We start from the raw sequence: 20576 nt of genomic DNA on the forward strand, positions 1-20576 counted from the left end.
AGTACTTCTTTAAAGCAAATGAAAGAAGACAAAAAAAGATTGGGAGAGAAATATTTTCATAGTCACAAGATTTGTCACTTTTATAGTATATTTGGCACTTATTTTGTGATGGCCAAAGTACGATGACCCAAGCACCTTTAGAAAACTGTTAAGGTACAAAATAATGAGCGAACAGTACAAAGCTTTGTGACTGAATGCATGAAAATACACTGGCTCAAGCTAAGCTGCATGGAATTTGACCTTGGCACAAATGATGGTGCTTCTCCACCTCCTTTCCAACCTGTGCCTTTTCAGACGATTTGCAGATTTAATTTACAATGCATTTCCATATACAGAGGAAAAGTGCTACAGCTTTATCTGTTCATGGAGTCCCAGTAGTCTCACCTCACCAGATGTTCCTTACTCATTTAAACAGTGCATTGAGCTTTGCTTAGTGTGATAATTTTGAAATGCAATGAGTATGGGGACACATAATGAAGAGTTAGAGGTAGTGGCTGTAAGCGTAAAAAGTTTCAAGGAAAAGATCAATTGCCTTGTGTCCAGCTGTATTACCATAACTGGGTATTAATTGTTGTGCAAACACCTACAGGTCACTCTGAGCATAAATTATGTTTTGATTTCTTTCCTTAAGGCCAGAAACTTGGTCAATAACCTTCATTTAAAAACAGGACCTCGCTGCAAGCAAAGTCTTTAACTCAAAACCTTGTGATTGCCAGATTGGGTTTGCTGCAGCAGGGATTGTTCTTGGCTCTGGGGTGAGAAGGAGTGTAAAGGACATTTTTTTCAGCCATGCCTTCTTCCTACCCCCAGGAGCAAGAACATCTGAACTGTTTTTCCCGAGACTGACTCCCTTTTGTAGCATTCTGATTTTCACTCTATTTGTGTCCAGCCCTTGCTCCCTGCAGCAGCCCTGCCAAGGCCAGGCCATATCCCTGAAGCAGTTAAATGTTGGACTTTCTCCAGGAGCTCTCTAAGGGGCTTTCTCAGCCACTTTCCTCAGCTGAGATGGTGGAGGTCCCACAGGCTCTGGCAGCGAGAAAGCAGAGGGAGAATATTCACAGTTAACCTGCAGAGACCTCACCTTAGAGGCTTCACTGTGAGGTTCCACTCCAAGTCCAAGAAATAAACTGGAGAGAGATATTTATGTCTAGGACAACAGTCCATGGTGTGACAGGACCCTCCAAGGGACACAGAGAGGTTAAGGGACACCAGCAATGGCTGCTGAGGGTGATTCGAACAAGTGGAATGACCCTCGTGTCACTCCCAGGTATGCGCCATCCCTGAGGAGGCGTGACCTTGGATGATGGATAGAAAGGTAAATGCATTGCCAGCCCCTGGCCAGACTTCTTGAAAAAGAAAAAACTCAGTGATAAAAGAAATTTCATTTTCAGCAGCACAGACAGAAAAATAATAAAAAAAAAATCAGTATTTTCACCAGCTGAAAGGCAAACCAAGAGTTCGTGTTTCCTAAAGAAGTTGAAATCTAAGAATCCACATAGTTACATGAATATTTTCCCCTTAAGGAATGTCAGGGTTTTGTTTTTTAAAGCTTAAAATAGTTTCACCTCCTCTTCAATATCTTGGTAAAATAGTAAAAATGTCTCAATCTCACTCAAGCTTGCAATAAATAATTTTTGCCCTATATTTACAGCAAGGTCAATTTTTTTCTCCCCGGATTTCTTGCATATAATTCATTTGAATGGGGTGGCTTCTATGTCATCTTTAATCTTCTAAATGTATCTTAAGTCCAAATTACAAGTCCTAGAAATGAGTGACCCATAATGAATTCTTAACCATAACTTTATGGCAGAACAAATATTCTTCTCAAATATGCAAACTGTTAAATGTTTTCTTATCATACTAAAAGTGTGAATTAAATTATACTATGATGAAAAAGTAGCAGTTTGCAGTAATTCCAAATGTGGCAAATCTTCAGTAGTGCATAAAATTATTCAGTGAACTGTGGAAAACATCAGAGCAATTCTAGCCTTAAAGCTTTTCTTCCAACAACCAAAAAGTGCCAAAAACAAGCAAGCATAGCTAAGCATTTCATCTTGGAAGCAGCTTATTGAATTAATAAGACAAGTCAATTAATGTAATGCTCTGTTGCTTCAGGATAAAACATGAAAAGGAAAAATATGGAGCTGTTTACTGTAGTGAGATCAAGCAACCATGAAGTCTGTAAAGTTAAAGTTGTTCATTTCTCTAAAACCCAAGGAAATGATCAGCACTGCCATTGTATAGGCTCACTTTATATGTAAGTCTTGAGTGAGATGTGGATCTTCTGCTGTTCAGACAGGGTTTTAATACCAATTTGCTCCTGCTATGAGTCTGGTTTCCCTCTCTGCTGCATAAACTCAAAACTGAGTAGCTGGCATCATTGACACTGGTCAAACATTGGAACAGCCTGCCAGGGAAGTGGCGGAATCACCAGCCCTGGAAGTGCTCAAAAAACGTGTGGATGTGACCCTTAGGGGCATGGTCTAGTGCTGGATCTGGCAGTGCTAGGTTAATGGTTGGACTTGATGATTTTAGAGGTCTTTTCCAACCCTAATGATTCTGTGATTCTCTATAGGTCATGTTTGATGGGTTCCCCTGTGTCTGAGGGTGTTTCGGTGCTAACTGCTGGGGAAAGTTACCTCAGAAGTGTGCAGGGTATTTTCCACAGGTACCATTTAACCTCTGCATTGTAGAGCAGTGAAGAAAATCAAGAGCTGCAAGTAGAAACTCTCTGTATTTCGGCAGAGCAGCCTGTGTTTAAATCATGGCAAGGTCCTGATAAATTGAAAGTTAAGGTTGGTAATCTCTGCTTTCAGGTCAGTTCCTCGATTTTCATTTAACTTAATGCTAGGCTCATATGTGCTCAGAAATCCTGATTCCAAGTGTCTGTAAAAAAGTGTCTGAGAAGGATGGAGTCAATTAATGGTGAACAGCTGGTTTTCCTGTGTAATAGACCCTATCTTCCCAGAAATCCTCATTATGCAAACTTTGGGTTTTATTTGAAAAAATTATAATAATCCTGATCAAGAAATTTCCCAGTTGTGAACTCCCATTTTTCAAGTCTTCTGCCCAAATCACCACCTTTGAATGCAAGGGACTAATTAGATCAGTTGGGGGTTAAGGAGGACTACAGAAATGCCTTGCTGTTGGTTGGGATGAATGCCTCAATTATTCAGGCACAAGATGACTTTCATACCTGACAGCAATTTGGGAAGAACAACTCTCTCATGGCTATTCTGGTAAAATTCTGTTGGGTGTGAAGGGCAGCAGGTGAAAGGGAAACTGGAGACAGCAACACAATGACCAGGCCTACACTCATTTCTGTGAGGCTGCTTTTTGGGGCTCCCTTGCAGGTGACAAGGCTTCAAATGGCAGAGCTACAGGAGGTGCTGAAAGGTGGAGTTACCTGTAGTCTCGAAGAAGATATTAAAGGAAGATCATGAGGACTAGAAATCAATGACAACTATGTGTTAAACCAGTTTTAGTTTTGGGCTAAACCATTTTAGCAGCTTTGTGCTGCTCTTCCTAATTTTGCCACCAGATCTTCAGCAGCACTGACTGTAAGAAATCCTGTCACTTATTTTCCTTTGCAGCTTTTTTTGATGGTGGAAAAAAGGGATGTATTGTTGTTACATTGTAAGTATTTTTTTGTAGTTTGCTTCTAGATGCACAATCAAGACGATGCTGCTGGGAAAAGCCATTGTGACACTTCTGAGAGCTTTTGAGGGACGTCATTAACTCCAGGATCTCATAGATCACATGCAACAAGCAGTTCCAAAAGTCAAAATAAAATTAGTATTGGGAGAAAAAAACCTTTCAAACTCAGCAATGGTACTGCAAAACAACGTTATGAACCAGCAAATACTGTGGGTCAAATCCAGTGATGAGGGAAACTGAGGTATCTGCAGGTATTGACCCTAACTATCCAGTCCTCTGGGGTGAATTCAGAAACTTCAACCTGGGGACTCTTCCTAGGCAGCAGGTACAATGTGTGTGGGTCACTCTCTCCTGTTTTGCTCCTGTCCCAATTGTTCTCCTTGCCTTGCTGGGCACTGGTGAAATTTTTGCCATGCTCTCCTTGAGGTCAGTGCCTAAAGGATAAAGACTAGCAAAAATATGAATCAATCTAACATGCACTTAAATTTGTCTAATATATGAATACCTGGATTATCATTTCAGAGTTGTCTGTTTCAGTTTTTGCTGCCCAGGGCTGGTGTTGACTGTAACAAGACACTCTTGGAAAGAGCCTTGTAAGGTGGAAGTTGCAAATTAGATGAATATAACATCTGTAGGGGAAAATTGTAGGATTGGGCCCATTATTTTGAAAACTGCATTCAATTCTGTTCAAATCAGAGAAATAGACACAGGTTACAGCTAGAGCTGTAAAAACATCAAAGTAATATGAAGATAGTAAAAAGAGAAATTGATACAAAAAAGGTGTTTCAGTTATGGGAGTAGATTGGAATACTGTTTATAATCCAACAGCAAAGCAAATGATGAGATGATAAAATCAACAGGCTCTTATCCCCTGCCTTGTTTTGTGTGCCAAGTAAAAGAATAAGCTTTTGTGTAAGCAGAGTATAATTTTTTCTGCCTTGGACAAAGGAGTGGAGATGAGCTGAAAGGGAGATAGGCTATAATAACATTTAGAAAGCAGGTGCTGAGAGAGTAGGAAAGCTAACTGAGAATGTGATGTTCTTATAATAATCACATCTCAGCACAGATGAGCAGAAAATATCACTTCAGGCTTGTAAGAGTCTTATGGCTTTGGGTGCCAGAATTTCCTGTCCTTCCTTTCATGAGTCTTCCCTGTCTCCTATTCCAGATGAGGAGAAAGCAGTGCTAGGACATACCAACAATGGCTATGGTGATTTTCCACGTTTCTTTTCCGTCCAGTCACTGTTCTCTCTTGAGACCATATGTTTTTGGGAGTCAAGGTCAGAACAAAATGAAGCCAAATGAGTGAAGCAAACATGGAAGCTGCCTCTTGCAGGTGCACATCCACACTGTGATACTTCTTTGTTGCACTGGCTGTTGCTACTCAGGTGATGTGTCCCTGAGAGTCTGGTAGCCAAATAGAATGGGGGGAAAATAGCTAAGCTGCTGAGGAAAAACATCATAGTCTGGTTGTTCCTCTTGAGCAGCTTTGAACATATATGCCACCAAACTCTGCTCAAAGAGCAGGTACTTATACTGAGGTGGAAGTGCCTTCATCAGTAGGAAAGCCTTATTTGGACTGTTGTGCTGTGTTGTGAAGACATAAGTGCTGTTACCACACATAGTCATCAGTCAAATCCAGACTAGACTAAGAGCAAGGAAAGTTGGTGGAACACAAATCTGCTTACTGTGGATCCAGTGCTAAATGATAAACTTGCCTTTGGCAGAATTAAAGAAAAACTGTAGAGTGCCTGGAGGTAGCACTGCAAAGCAGTGACGTCTTTGTGACAGGTCTTCCCTGCTTACGTTCATTACTAAGACTTAAGTGGGTCTCAATGTGACCTATCAGTTCCTATTTGAGAAGTAAAGCTGGTGGAAGATTTGCCTAAGGGCTTGAATTCAAGAGCAAGTGCATTCCTTATTTTAAGATTTTTTTAGCTGATCTCCAGCATTAATTCAGTACTGAGGCTCTTCGGGTTGCAGAGTGCTTTAATGGCTGTTTCATTTCAGTGATACTTTGAGGGAGTATTCTCTGTAAGCAGGAAAGGACACAGAGACCATTGTCTTTAGCCTGTAACATTCTCTAACTCTTTCTTTGATTTATATCAGTGTCTGTGAGACACCAGGAAGGCTTTAGGAACTTGGGGTCAGATCTGTAAAAACTCTGGACCATTTTACATGGGACATCATGGAGGCCCTACTAGTCTAGATAGCAGAGTCTTTCAGAGAGCAAATGTAATTGAAAGAGCACCAGGGAAGAAAAAGCTCCGAAAAAGCATTGGAACAGGTTTCCCAGGGAAGTGGTGGAATCACTATCCCTGGAAATGTTCAAAAAACATGTAGATGTGGTGCTCAGAGACACAGTTCAGTGCTAGACTTGGCAGTGCTTGGTTAATGATTGGTCTTGATAATCTTAGAAGTCTTTTCCAATCCAAGTGATTCTACGTCTGTGCTTGGATCCCACACTACACATTTCACAGCAGCTTGGCCTGTTCTTCACTTTTTATTTCAAGTCCAAAAAAAGCCAGATCAAATCAATAGTGCTAAATTTTCCTCTTGCAGAGGTTTAAACGGATGGCAAGCCCCAGTAGCCGGTGTGCTGAGTTCTCGGATCTGGTCAAGGCAGAGGAGACCTTCGGAAAAGCAACAAACAGAACAGGTTCAGGGAAGGTGAGGAGCTGACAATTAACTCCTCTGCAGCAAATCAAATACCAGCAGCACCTGCTTTGTACCCAGGGCACACCTGAGAGGGACCCCATGGCCCTGAGCTGGGGATTGCTGGTGTGGGCAGTGAAATACAGGGAGCTGCTGGCACAGATTGGCACCTCGCCTTCCAAAGTACACAGGAAAAAGGAAAAGAGAGAAGATCACATAAATCACTGTTCTTGAGGGGAACAGCTCCCTGAAAGGGGTCTTTTCTTTAGTCTGTGGGGCAGTAGTGGTGATAAAAGGCTGATAGAGACGGATGAATGCTGAGTGATGTGAAAGAGAGGGGATGAGATGAAATGAAAGTGAAATGAAACAGGAAATGAAGAGGAATGGAAGGTGGAAGGAAGAAAGCACATATTCCCCTGAGCAATATTTTAGGTTATGGGTGGTTTGCTTCATATCTAGGTGGGCCTCTAGCCCTCATTTCTAACTGAATCAAGGACAGCAATCTGAGAAATAAAACAGATGAGAAATAATGGGAAACAGGTCAGTAACCTGATGCTCAAACGTGTTTTTTTTCTGGTCATACAAATTTGATCTTATTGCTTCATGGTGGGAAAACAAAAATTATGCAACCATGAGTGTTGGATGAACAGGTCTGTTAAATGGGAAAGACCTCTGCACATTTCTGAGCTGCAAGCAGGAATTAGAGGTACACGTCAAACAACAGTAAAAGGTTCAGCAAAGATCTGCCAAATGTGCCCACAGATGAATATTTGTCAAAAATAATTTTTTCTCCATTGCTTAGTTGCCCTGCATAGTATCCTCTCCTGTGGCAGAGGTGCTCCCACTTTCAGGTGAGACCAAGTTATTTGTGCTCCTTGTTGGTTAGTTCACCATTTTTCTGGTGGGAAGCAATGTGTGCCTTCTCTGCTCGAAGTCAGCTTTTACATGGAAATCATTCTCTCAAATGGATGTCTCTAAAAAATTACGACCTCCAAAAGAAGAAGCCTTGGTCCTTTTTTTCAGCCTTTCAGGGTTAAGCACAGCCATTTTCTATCTCTGCTCTCATCTGAAAGGCTCAGAGCAGCTTCTACTGTGGAGCCATGAAACCAAACAAAGGAAGGACTGTGTCCATGTGGGAGCGAAAGATGTTGGAGTAGACCTGGTTGTGATCTTCCCAGCATCAGTGGTTTGAAAAACCCAGCTGAAGGGAGATGCACAAGCTCTGGTCAGTTGGTGCTTGCAGATGGTTGTCCACATTTGACTGCAGGCCCCCAGTTCTGCTCTCTGTGACTCAAGCTCAAAGCCAGGGTCTGCTCTCAGCGAAATTTCACTGATGTGAATCGCAGATGAACCATCCTCAGCAACGCCCTAAAATCCTGGAGCCTTCAGTTCTACTGACGGGTCTGCTTCAGATTTTTAGCAGCACCTTGGGCAGGTCTCAGGTCTTATGAGTTTCAGTTTCCTGCCTGGAAAGCAGAGGATTCAGTTTCTTTCCTCAGAGCAGCATGGTTTTATAAAGTACAAATATTTGTGAAGTTAAGTGCTTTGACTGTGTGAGCCTCTGAGAGAAGAAACCATAAATATGTGTCAGACCTATGATCTGAATTCAAACCAGTGAACTAGAAAAAGTGTTGACAGCCTGAAACCAACTGCCCTGTACACACATCTCCTTCTGTCTACCTGAAAGATTATTTGTGGAATGTGTTTCTATTTTTCTCTGACAAAAAATAGAATACCAAGCAAAGAAGCATGACCCATTTCTTTGTCAGGCAAGCTCTAAACCCTGCTTACTGGGATGTGACTGAGGTATTGATAAAATAGAAGCTCATTTTAGGCCACAATATTCATCCTGCCCTTGAAGAAGAAACAAAGCCTGCCACCTTCAGATGAAATGGATGTGCTTTCCAAGCCAAAGTATGCTTATCTCCTCCACAACTTCTCTGTGGTCTGTAATTACATTTGGACCATACAGTGAAACAGGTAAGTGGCAAATGAGGAGAGTTAGGAATGTAACTAATCATTTTATAATAGGAAAACATACAAGCAGTACATTACTGACAGTACCTGCAAACTCTGCTAATAGTCAGTCAATAGATCTGATAAGAGCATCACTCATCATAAACTGCTTCACCTTCAGCAATTTTTCATGGTCCTTTCTCTATGTAGTGCCAAGTCTGGGTGCACATCGTGCTGTTCCTGAGTTGGCCATAGGGGTGGACTCCTACAAGGTTTGGGTTTTTTTATATAGCATATAGCATATTCAAGATTCAATATCAAGTCATACCACACTGAGCATTTTATTACCAGAGATTTTTGGACAGAAGCACATAATCTAGAGTTTCGGAATTAATAGGCAGATGGTAGCTACTTTTTTTCTTTTTTTTTCTTTTTCTTTCTTTTCTTTGGTATTTTTTTCCAACTTATACATTTTAGATTTACATAACTTTATTTCACACATCTGACGAAACACTGACATAAATCTAAATTTATCTTTGATGCATTTACAAATACTCTTTTTCTTTTTTTTTTTCTTTTTCATTTCCTGAAATGTCTCTTTCTAGACTTCTGCCAAAAAGCAGGAACTTTAATTTTCTCCCCTGTTGACATAAATACCTTTTAACATTATGCAGAGAATGGCATGACTGTCACTTTCCCATGAGGATGTGGGGACCATTCACTTCACCACTGAAACACATCTGCTTTCCATCGGCCAGGATAAGTAGCTGTGACATCTTCCTGCTACACACTGTGCTACTGCAAATACCCCTGAAATGCAGAATATTTGTGACTCTAGGCTTGTTGAATTTCTTTTTGTTATTGTTTTCAATTTGGTTCCCTGAAACAATGAAGGTTAGTTGCATCCAACTCTTAATTGGACTTCACGTTCTATTAGTCATTATTTTTGCAAAAGCCTTAATTCCCCTCTAAAACATTTTAATTAAAACAGCAATTTCTCGGTCCCGCGCTCCACGAGCAGATTTTTGCAGCAACTTCAAAGAGACGCAGATGTTTACTGAATTTGGTGGGGTGGTATTTGAGGCTGCCTACTGGCAAAGAAAAATTCGTAAACATCTCAAAGAAACTTTCCTGTCGTAATGACAACATTTCCTTCTGATACGTTAGCAAGTCTAATATTTCCCAATCTCACAAGGCATATTTCATAGGCACAGCATAAGCAGCGTTATCTACTCACAGAATGAGCCATGTCAGATGCTCTGCTGTGGGGTATAAACCTCCCAGTGGTGATACCTTGGGCTTTGGCAAAGGGTACAAGGCCACACGTTAGTTTGTGGGGCTCCTCTTACAGAGTAGCAGCAGACTGGGAATAAGGAAACCAAAGTTCGATTTCTGCTGGATTTTCCACACCTCCCCAGTATGACTATGGGTGGCCATTTAGCCTTGTGTGCCTCAGCTCCAGCTGGTAAAGGGCTGATAACACATCCTGGCTTTGAATGGATTAACCTGCTGGTCTATCTCCTAGTGCACCAAGGGGTGCTTGAGAGGGTCTTGGGGTTTATAAGGTGCTGTTTGAGCCAAATTCAGAAATGCTAAGGGTTTATTTTGGAGGAGTTTCTCCTTACTAGTGGCAGGTGAGCCTGGAGCTGATCTGATAATCCATTTGGAAGTAACCAGGCAGGCAGTGTTCTTCTCTGAACTGAGGTGATGGTACTGGGGACACACGGCCAGGGCAGACTACATCTAAAATATAGAGTAGGGTCCAGGTATCTTCTGTGGTTTGGGCAGGTGGCTGTCCCCAGAAAATACCTGGCCTGTCCAGCTGGGCCACCAGCGAGGGTGGTCTCCATGTGCAAGGATCTACAACTGATGCCGAAGCTCACACTCCTTTCTGCACACAGAACCATGGAATTCTTAATGCTGGAAATGACCTCTAAAATTATCAAATCCAACTGTTAACCTCACACTGCCATCTTCACCACTAAACCATGTCCCTAAGTGCCACACTGAGGCCTCTTCTTGAACACTTCCAGGGATGGTGATTCTACCACTTTCTGGGTAGTCTGTTTCCTCCCTGGATACTCTTCACTCATATTTTTGAAGGGGGACAGTAGAAGTACTTGGAAACAGCTTATCCATTTCCACAGTGAGCACTGGGCAAAGACCGGCGTGGAAAGCCAGCATGGAATATGGCGTGACACGTCATGTAGCTGCTTTAATCTACAGTGTAATTACAGTGACAATTTCTGCCTCTTGAAGCATCCGGATTGAAGTGGTTACCCTGAAGGAGAAAGAAAGTTAGTGGGGAATTTCAACCAAATCCAGGCTGGGAAGTGCAGCACTTCCCCTGCACTGGATTAAAAGTGATCATCATGGCCAAAGGCATCCTGTGAGAGACAGGTAAGCAGGCTGAAAGGAAATTGGAAATATTAAAGGATTGAAGCTGGACTGGACAGAAATAGTTTTACCATTCCCTATTCCTCTTTGATTTGGTAGCATTAGGCGGACTGAAGGGTAGATAGCGCAGACTTATGCGTGACAGCAAGACACTTTTCCACACCAATAAACCCCCTGAAATTAATTGGACTGCTCACAAAAGTGCCTGGGAATGTGAACTAGGCTTGCACATTTCAGCCCTCAGATCTGATCTTTCTTCAGCAATGCCAGGCCCAGGCTGCCTGGTGAACAGCTACAGCTCAGCCATAAATGGGAGTTGAGACTGCTCGCAGTGGCTGGGTCAAGGTCTCTGTGGACACATCCTTGCTGAGGAACATCTCAGCTCAGCTGAATTCACCATGGCAAGAAACAGATTGAAAATAAACTGAAGGAAACTATTCTGAAGCAAAAGCAGGGATCAGCCACGAGTTTGTGCTTGTCACAAACTGTTGTGCATTTGCTGTGCTGTGGAATTGCCTATTTGTATGCTTTTAGCTGGTGGCAAATGCTCTCAACAAGAGTTAGCCTGGCTTGCAATGAGGGAAACTTAAATTTAGGTAGTTGACCCATGTGTGCTGTGGGATAAGAGAACACAGCCAGGTGTCCACAGAGGCATGCTTAAGCTGAGGTGCCTGTTCAACCTCAAATGCGTTCCTGAAAAACCAAACTGTATGAAAAAATTCCCCTCACGTGTTGGTCTGGAAAGAAATAGCTTTGTTGTTGTTTCAAAGAATTAGTGAGCCAACAATGCAAAGCTTTGGAGGTGGTTACTGGGTTTTTACTAGAGTCTCTACGAGCTATACAAAGTCTGAAGACATTGTACGTACAGTACATCTTTAATAAGAAGGGAGCTCACAGTCTACCAAACTCTGCCAAATAAACTTTTAATACATACTGTACTTCACTCAGTAGTTGTCCATCTCTTCTTCATGGAATATCTAACAGCTCTAAAAATATTTTCTTGGAGGAGGATAGAATTATCATTGTTATATATCAATCAAGTATGGTTAATGAAGCAAAGCCAGCATGCTAGTATTGCACAAGGGGAAAAGCCTCCAGAACACAAAGTGGAAAAAAAAATGCCCTCAAAATTCTGCTGAAGGGAACAGGAAGCTCTGGATGCTGCATCGGTAGGATTCGTGTAGCTCTTAGGCGTCCTTGTACCACAGCAGGATTGCTTTGCCTCTTCACTGCCACATTTCTCTCTCAAACAGGTAGGGAACTTCCAGACCATTGCAAAAAAGGAAAAAAAATATTACAGCAGCTGCAGCAAAGTGTGGTACTACTCAATTTCTTGAAGAGTGAGGCTTTTATTTCAAAATATCATATATTAATATATATATATTTCTATATATATATACTTTAACTGGTATAAAGTAAATTGTAGATCCAAACTTATACTGTTGTTTGTACTTTGCAATCTCGGAAACTTTACCAAAGGAATCACTTTCTTCATTTTTTATTTTCAGCTGTCAAAAATCAGGGCCATTATTTCCACCGAATCCTTTCTTTCACACAGTAAAGCCACTGTTGTTTTCTGGTAAACAGTCAAAGTGCAAATAAGAAATCCATTTGGCTTGTAAATGCTGAGATGGTTTTAAACTTTCAATACTTTGTCCTCATAAATCAGCAGGGCTTTCACTGTCTCCATGCAGACGTGGGCGCTCTGTTAAGTCCTTGGGTGGATCTGCAGTGAGAAAATGGGAAAGAGTCAGTTATGCATAATATGTTAATTTTTTAATATATTCTTTTAGAAAAGAAAGACCCAGGCTCTGTGGCATATAGCTGATTGATACAGCTGAATTTAAATACAATACTGGAGGGGTGTGTGTCTTTTAGCACTGCAGGGGTGTAAAAATATGCAAGAGGCAGATCCTGAGCAAGCTCCTGCCTCTGCCTTGGGAGATGCTGGGTGTGCATTAACCACCTGGGCTGGTGGTACTGGAGATCATGGAATCATAGAATGTCTTGGTTTGGCAGGGACACCTGTCACTACACCAGGTTGCTCCAAGCCCTGTCCAACCTGGCCCTGAACACTTCCAGGGACAAGGCAGCCACAGCTTCTCTGGGCACCCTGTGCCAGGGCCTCACCACCCTCACAGGGAAGAATTCCTTCCTAATGTCCAATCTAAATCCACTGTCTGTCAGTCTGAAGCCATTCCCCTTTGTGCTGTCACCTGATGCCCTTGTAAAGAATCTCTCTCCATCTTCCTTGTAGGAGCCCTTCAAGTAAGAAGGACATTCCAGGACAGCTTTGGGCCTGGGGCTATGCTCACCCCAGCCTTCCACCCTCCCCTTCCCAGAGAGATTCCAGTGATTTCTGCCAGACAAGACAGGCAGGTGCATCCACCTTTCAGGTTTGTTTGGAACCACACCAGCCCACTCATAGAGAGGGCAGGGTAGGAGTGACTGGCCACAGCAGCTACTCCATGCACTCACCTTGGGTGAGATAACACACCCTGCAACAGACCAAAACCCATTCCTCTTTGTGACTACCACCAAAATCGATCCGAGTGCTGCACTAATGCTGCAAGAAGAAACACCAATGCCCAGATGTTTTTTCAGGATGCTGAAATAAGAACAACTGACTGACAGCAAAAATAGTGCTCTCAAGGAGATTAAAAACCAGTGCTCTCAAGCTTTTGTTACGCTTTTGTTTCTTTCCTCACTGGAACGCCCAGATAAATGCCATGAGGGGTTCAGCCCTTTGCCAGGCACCTGGGTCAGCAATGAAACTCACATTGACTTGAATATGATCAGGCTTGGCCATTAAATTAGAGCTACAGGTTATTATCTAAGCATGAGGTGATTGAATGCAGCAGTAAGTATTAAAGCAAGAGAGATTTACAAGAGATCCGGCCTGCTCAAATTGAATGAAACTGAATCCCACCAGTTAAAACTGAAACCTGAAGCAAATGGTTTAAACCAGATTAAACCAGTCAAAACCAGTTAAAACTAGATTAAACTGGTCAGAACAGGGTAAAAATGGCAAAAATCAGTTTAAACCCTTTCAAACCAAATCAAACCAATCAACACCAGTTCAAACTGGCTCAAACTGGTCAGAACCAGTTCAGAAGGGTCAAAAATGGCTCCACCTCATTCAAACTGGTTAAGCCTGATCAAACCAGGTTGTAACAGAAGGCACAAGCTGTGAAGCTAGAGAGGTGCTTTGAGCTGAGCTGCTCTGCCAGTTCCTAACTGATCAACGCATTAATTTCCATCTTCCTGAATATCAGCAGCATCCAGCCCGAGATGCTGCTCTTCTATTTCCACTGGTGCCAGTTGCTGTGCTGAAAGTGCTGATGTGATCTCCAGCAGGTCCTAGTACAGCTCCAAGGGCCCCAGATTTTTGAGGAAAGCATTGAAAGTTATGTTCTTAAACAAATTTAAAAAAACCCAAAAAGGAGTGACGAGGGATTAAAAAAACATTGAAACTGCTCCAAAAATTGAATGACAAAATGATTTCTTTGCAGTGTTTGTCACCTGCCTGACCATCAATAGAAAACAAATTGATTTAAGGAAGCTGTGGGCTTTATAACTTTGGCTTTAAAAACTTAATTAGTGAGTTATGCTAAATGACTAAACACAGAAATAAATGCATGAAAAGGAAGGAATGAAGAATGTGCTGGTAAAGACTTCACTGAGTGTGTTGTCCACCTCCTTTTGACACTAATCACTTTTAATCATGTTTGAGACCTAACCATGAAGTTATGCACTACCCTAGCAAATGATATATACTGTGTATATCCATGTATGCATAAATATATATATATATAAACACGTACACACGTGCTTATATGTGATTTAGTGTGGGCCTGGAAGGATGCGCTAATGGGTGTCTTAATCCCGAGAGTCATAAATGTGAATGTTTTCCTCATCAGGACAGCAGCTGCCCAATGTAAATGTATTTAGTGTAAGGAAAAGCCTTCATTAAAACAGTTTACAATTTACAGCCTATGGAGACTTGCTGTAGCTTTCTGCCTAATGACCACAGAGAGAACTGGGATGTTGACTGATTTGTCTTGTTTCTTCTGGTTTCTTAACTTCTTTAACTACTCAAATTAGACACACATGGCCCAAACTTGGAACCTGGACTGTGGTCAGGGCAGATTACATTGTAATCTCATTCTCTGCTGCTGTCTGAAATGGCAAAACAAGGGGAAAAAAAAAGCCTGTTTCAGGATCTGATTGCTTCCATTATTTTATATTTATATTTCTAGACTTGACGCAGTGGTATGGATTTGAGCGAAGTTTCAGGGACTAAGAAGTAGAATTTTTCCTTAGAAAATGCAAGAGACAGTTGCTGAGCACATCATGTCATGTTGCCTTTGTCACTTGGGTTCTGTAATGATATTTTAAAGCAACAAAGCAAAATTCTACTGGAAGCAGCACCATAAGGTACTCCCCTCACAAGCTAATTAAAACAACTCCTATGGGTAAATGAAGAAATATTTTTTCAGTTATGAGCACTCACTCTGCAAGTATTTAATTTAAATGAAATACAATAATGCATACTGAATAGATTGGACCATACAGCTGCATATTAATGAAGCTGCTAAATTTCTAGCAATCACTTCTATCGCCTAAAACTAGTTTATATGATGAGGATTGGGGGAGTTAAGAGAAGGACAGCTTCACTAAAGAAAGAAAATGCAATTCCTCAATTATATAACTTGTAGACTGACTGCAGAAGAGCTGAATTATTTTATAAGATACTTCATGTTGCTTCTTAGTTCTCCTGCATCACTTTCTTCCATTTTAACTCCCCAGTAGCCTCACTGGAAAGGACATGTAGTGAGCTTGTGGTTTGGGATTTTTTAATTGCACTGCAAGGCACATACATCACTGGAAAGAAACAACCTTCCAGTGGTGCTTCAGTGGGAACAGATCAGCTGTGGGCACAGAACAATTTGCAGGAACAACACTGCAGGAAGAAACTGAGTCAAGGAATCCCAGTTACCTCCATCCTTCCTCCTTTTCTCTGGGAGGTGACAAAGAGATCATATGGATCTTGTTTTTGGGGGCCACTTACTGCTTCCTACAAAGAAAACCTCCTAAGTCAGTATGTCTCCTGATAATTTTAGTGTTGGTGTGGCAGAAGGTTCTGCTCCAGAAATGAGGATATGTTGCAATACAAATCATTCATTCTGGGGTAGGTCCTATGGAGGGAAAGAAAAGAATTTTGGTGGCATGGGGATTAGTTAGGGTAAAATCTCCTCCTTCAACAGAAGGCCTAGAAGACATGAAAAATGGCTGGAGTGAGGATTGGAAAGAAAGGAATAAATCAGGAAATCACAACACTAAGCTGCACATTCCTGTGAATTAGCAGCTGGGCATGAATATGTAGAATTTCTCATCAAAAAAGGAAAAAATTCTTGAAAATTCACTCTTTTTCATTTAGCTGGTTTCAAAAGCTATTTTCCAATTCACAGAGAATGAAAATTTATATATTTTAAAAAAAATTTGACAACCATGTCATTTTCTTGGAAAAAAACTTCAATGGTGGTATGAAAATTAGTTAATTAAAATTGTTGAATACAGGTATAGGAGACAGTTTTAAGACAGTGGTTGTGAAACAGTTGGACAATGCAAAAGAGAAGCTAGAGTCCATTTCTGAAAAACACTTTTATTCCCAAGGTAATCTCACTGTGGGAGTTTAGGCAGCTCATTCACACTCTCTCTTTGCAGCCCTCTCTCTGCCTTTTCCTGGCAAGGTGTGGTGAAAGCTGTCGTCACCTGTTGGCCTGTGTTACCTGAACCTGCAGCATCTCAAGAGCTTGTCACTAATGGGTTTGTGGGGTTGGAGCAGCTCTGAAGTGAGACCCGAAGTGCAAACAGAGAGCTGAGTCCTCTGCTGCAAAGCACTTGTGCAGCTGCTAATCCAGGTGTGGCCTGGAACAGCCAAGGAATGGATATAGGATCCAGCAGATCCCTTTGAGCTAATAATCTTCCCTTTAGCCACCAGAAAGGGACTCCATGATCTGCATCAGGGTTTTTTTGAGGTGACAATGTCTGTAAGAAAGTGGCCCGGCAATTCAGCAGCTCCAACCTGCTGGCTACCAAGCCTGGACCCAGCTGACCAGCTTGATCCATCTAAATTTTCACCAAACTATGGCCAGAAGCACTGGGTGATCATGAAGTGGTCTTTAAGACTTTTACAGCAGACATGATGATGGAAAAGACATGGGTGAGCAGTCATTAGTGACTCCCTTTCCTATTAAATCCTCCTGGGTGCTGACAGAAAGGAGACTTACTCTGGTGGTCTTGATTTTATTGCCAGTCGCACACATCCATCCAGAATTATCAGGCAACGTCTTACATTCCTCTCCTTCTAGGCAGGGCTCCATCTCACACCACCATTTCCCAATCACTATAGAAGCTAAAAGAGAAAAGACAATGTTCACAACTATGTTACAACGGACAAATCTAATTAAATAATATCTCAAGGGTCTAACACTGCAGTTAAAAGGCAGAGTGTCCCTTCAACTGGAGTTTAGTTGTAAGGATTTCATATTTAATTACTTGTTTGGCATCCTATATTGCCGAAGACAGCGCACTGCTTGCCAGAGCATCCTCGTACAGGAGATCTTGTCTGCTCCCATGCTGTGGCTGCAGGGAATGCTGTGATGGCAGCAATTCTGCTGCAGACCAAAGGACCATCCAGCCTCACAGCCGCTCTCCCTGGATGCCAATCTGATCTTCACGGACATGTACAAGAACAAGGCAAGTCTGAAGAGATTTTCCTCAGAATATTCTCCAGGTCTTCAGGACTTGTGGCTCAGTGTACTCCAGATAAAACTGTGTCTGCTTTGCTTTCAGGACCTGCAGCTGGATTTTTTTTTATCACAAATCTATCCAGAATTATTTGGACCCATAAAGACTTCTAGCTTTCCCAGTATCCCATCCTAGGGAGCATCACAACTAGAAGTAGAGGGTAAGGTAACAGTGAACAGCAGCAGAAGTTGTTGAAACATGATTATGAATTTTGTAGAAACCATATTATCTCTAGCAGTAACTTTTAATTTCCAAATATTTAACATTGTAAATAATGGCAGCGTTTGGACCCTGTTGTTTGAATTTTATTGGCACATATGTTTACAACCTTGAATGTACCTTAATGAAGTTTCTTGCCTGGGAATTGGTATCTGACTATATCCTTAACTGTATCTTAATGACATTTTTTGTCTGGGGATTTTGGTAAACTTTAGCTAACCTTGTAACTGCGAAAAGTTGGCTCATGAGTGGCTCTTTCTGTGGTTTGCTTTCTCTGGCAAGGATTTCATGGTTGCACTCAGGAAGCCTGTCAAAGCTTTCTGCATGATCACTCAAAGAGAGATGCTTAACCCATTCATATCATCCCTCATGGCTCCTTCAAGCCCACAAAATACCTTTGAAGCAGCTGCCTACCTTATACATACATATATATTAATATATATACACACCAGCTGACTGCCATTCAGCTCTGGAAAATGCCCTGTTGTGCATGCATTGATTTAAGGACATTACAGAGCTTATAATTAAATTCTTGAGTATAGAATTGAATAGAACAGTTCAGTTTCAGGGGCCCTACAATGATCATATAGCTCTCAGTGTTGTCTTTTCTGGTTCTTCCCACAGCTTATATCTGATTTTTATAATATAATATATAATTTCTCCATATATACAAGACACAAAAAAAGCCCTTTACACCTGTGCTGGCAAGGCAGTTTAATGATGCTATTCACACACCTTTTTCAGAAGGGTATCATTAATGCTGCTAACAGCAGAGAAAAAAAAATGTCTCTCTTTGCTATGCATGAAAAGGCACAAGGGCTGAATCTGTGCTCTAATAATAGATTGTGCAGTGGGCAAACTGAAAAACCATATCCTGCTAAATACTGGCCTTCACAGCAATCATCAGAGTAGAGCATGCTCAGGATGCATGAGAAGAATTCTGTGACATAGAATCAAAAGTGATGATCATAATTATTTACGAGGAGCAGTGCTGTAGCATTAAGTAACCACAGAGAAGGATCCTATGCTGCGAGATGCAAAAACCCACAGACCTGAATGCCCTGGCCTGAGGAGCTTACAGTGTAAAACAGAGATATGAGGTGAATACAGACTGAGAGGCAGCATGGAGAAGCAATGCTGTTCATAGCAATTAAAATGATCCCACTACTTATTAATGCTGTTAAATACAGCCCAAGTATTCAGATCTTGACCTTGAAAAACAATCAAATGCAAGGTCAGTGCTGAACCTTAATGGCAACTGATTCATGTAGTGGTGTATAGGTTTTAGTATATACATATATATATTTGTTAGTTCGTGATCACAGTACAATTGCATCCAAGTGTCTATCAGTGAGCACCCTCACCTCGGCTGAAGACCAGGCTCTTTTGTAATGGAGGAAACTAATGGGGATATTTACAGATGAAAAGCTCCTCTTTGTCTCTAATATGTAAGTAGGCAAAATCCTTTGTAAGTCTGAAGCACTACAGAGCTCACTGTGGTCTAAGTCCTCAGCCCCACACCATGGCAGGGGCGTCCAAAACCCAAAGAAAATTACCTTCTTTGAATCTTGTGTTTTTAGGCTTTCTCTTCTACTACGAGCTTTTTAGTCTTTAGGAAGACAGTTGTCTTTCTTGGGCACCAGTGATCCTTTGAGTTCTACTTGATTTCAAAGTTTTATACCTCCAGCTCTGTTCAAAGAAGGAGGAAAAAGCTTTAAAATGAATCACAGTTTGCAGCATTTGAGACTGGGTCCACCTGTATGAGGAGGGGAGAAACCTCCCCAGGGAAATGACGCAGCTTCTCTATGTTTAGGTTATGTCACTCTGAGATGAGCTGAAGCAGTCATGTGAGAGAGGGAATTGCTCAAGTTAAGATGTTTCCCCTCAGGGTGGTTTTTATTCAAGAACTCCCAGATCCTGAGGAGGCTGAGCTTCTCAGTGACCCTGATGCCTTGAAGTGGCTACCAAAAAACAGAGGCTAGACAAGATTAAGAGAATAAAAGTAGGTATTTATTTGAAGGGCCTTCAAAGGTACACCCTGAGCAGTCAAAAGCCTCCGAGGAGCTCCACCCAAGATGGAGCCTGGGTCGTGGGTTCTTCACACTTCTGTAAGTTTGGTCCATTTGCATATCACGGTTAATTCTCCAATTATAACATCAGTTCATGATGTAATTACCCCAAGTTTTCCCCTCCTCTCAAAGGCTTTTGGTTTACATACTTTGGGACCTGGGACAACAAAGTGTCCTTGAAGTGCAAACCTAGAGAGGGTTTGTTACACCTAACCAGCATGAGAGAGCAGTAGCTAACAGGCCATATGAGATTTAGACTTACATACTAGGCAGTACAGGATTGAAAAATACAGAAGTTAAAACCTAAGACATCAGCCTGAACAGCTCATTCTGGGTGAGAATTATGGATTCCTGTTAATCACCAAGCAGCACAGGCTGTGAATGCTCACATCAGTAATGCTCTGGAGTGCTTCTCATCGTGTTCTCAATGTCTGGGGAGTACACAAAGCACAAGAGTTTCTTCATGCAGGGCTGCATTGACTGAGACAGATCCCTCTGCCATGGGGAAAGGAAAAGGATAGGAATAGAAGAGCCTTGACTACTTCTGCTTTGTTTGTGTTTTGTTTGAGTGCTTTTCTTTTTTCCCCATCTCCTTCTAGGTTAAATAAGTGACTGCTTATATCTTAACTGTTTTCAAGAAAATGCCTCTTTTAAAAGAATGTTAAACTCTAAACATATGACTAATGGAGCTGGGGAATTCAGGAAATTCTCAAGCTTTCTTTTCCAGCCTGATTCACACCGTTTTTTAAAATCTTTGTTTGCAAAGCCATAGAATAATTTTGATCAAAATATTTAACTTTTGATGTATTT

General features: G+C 41.6%; 1 protein-coding gene across 1 annotated transcript in view; it reads right to left on the reverse strand.

Annotated features, from left to right (window-relative positions):
- Window positions 1-70: 70 nt before the first annotated feature.
- Window positions 71-20576, reverse strand: part of TAFA1 (TAFA chemokine like family member 1) — a 224614-nt gene continuing 204108 nt past the window's right edge. Inside the window, exons 4-5 of the mRNA XM_032120931.1 lie at window positions 16959-17083; window positions 71-12391 (exon numbers count right to left, since the gene is read on the reverse strand). Coding sequence (XP_031976822.1) covers window positions 12374-12391; window positions 16959-17083 — 143 coding nt within the window. The 3' untranslated portion in view covers window positions 71-12373. The remainder of the gene's footprint in view (window positions 12392-16958; window positions 17084-20576) is intronic.

Source organism: Corvus moneduloides, chromosome 11 (assembly GCF_009650955.1).
Source record: "Corvus moneduloides isolate bCorMon1 chromosome 11, bCorMon1.pri, whole genome shotgun sequence".
Taxonomy (NCBI): Eukaryota; Metazoa; Chordata; class Aves; order Passeriformes; family Corvidae; genus Corvus; species Corvus moneduloides.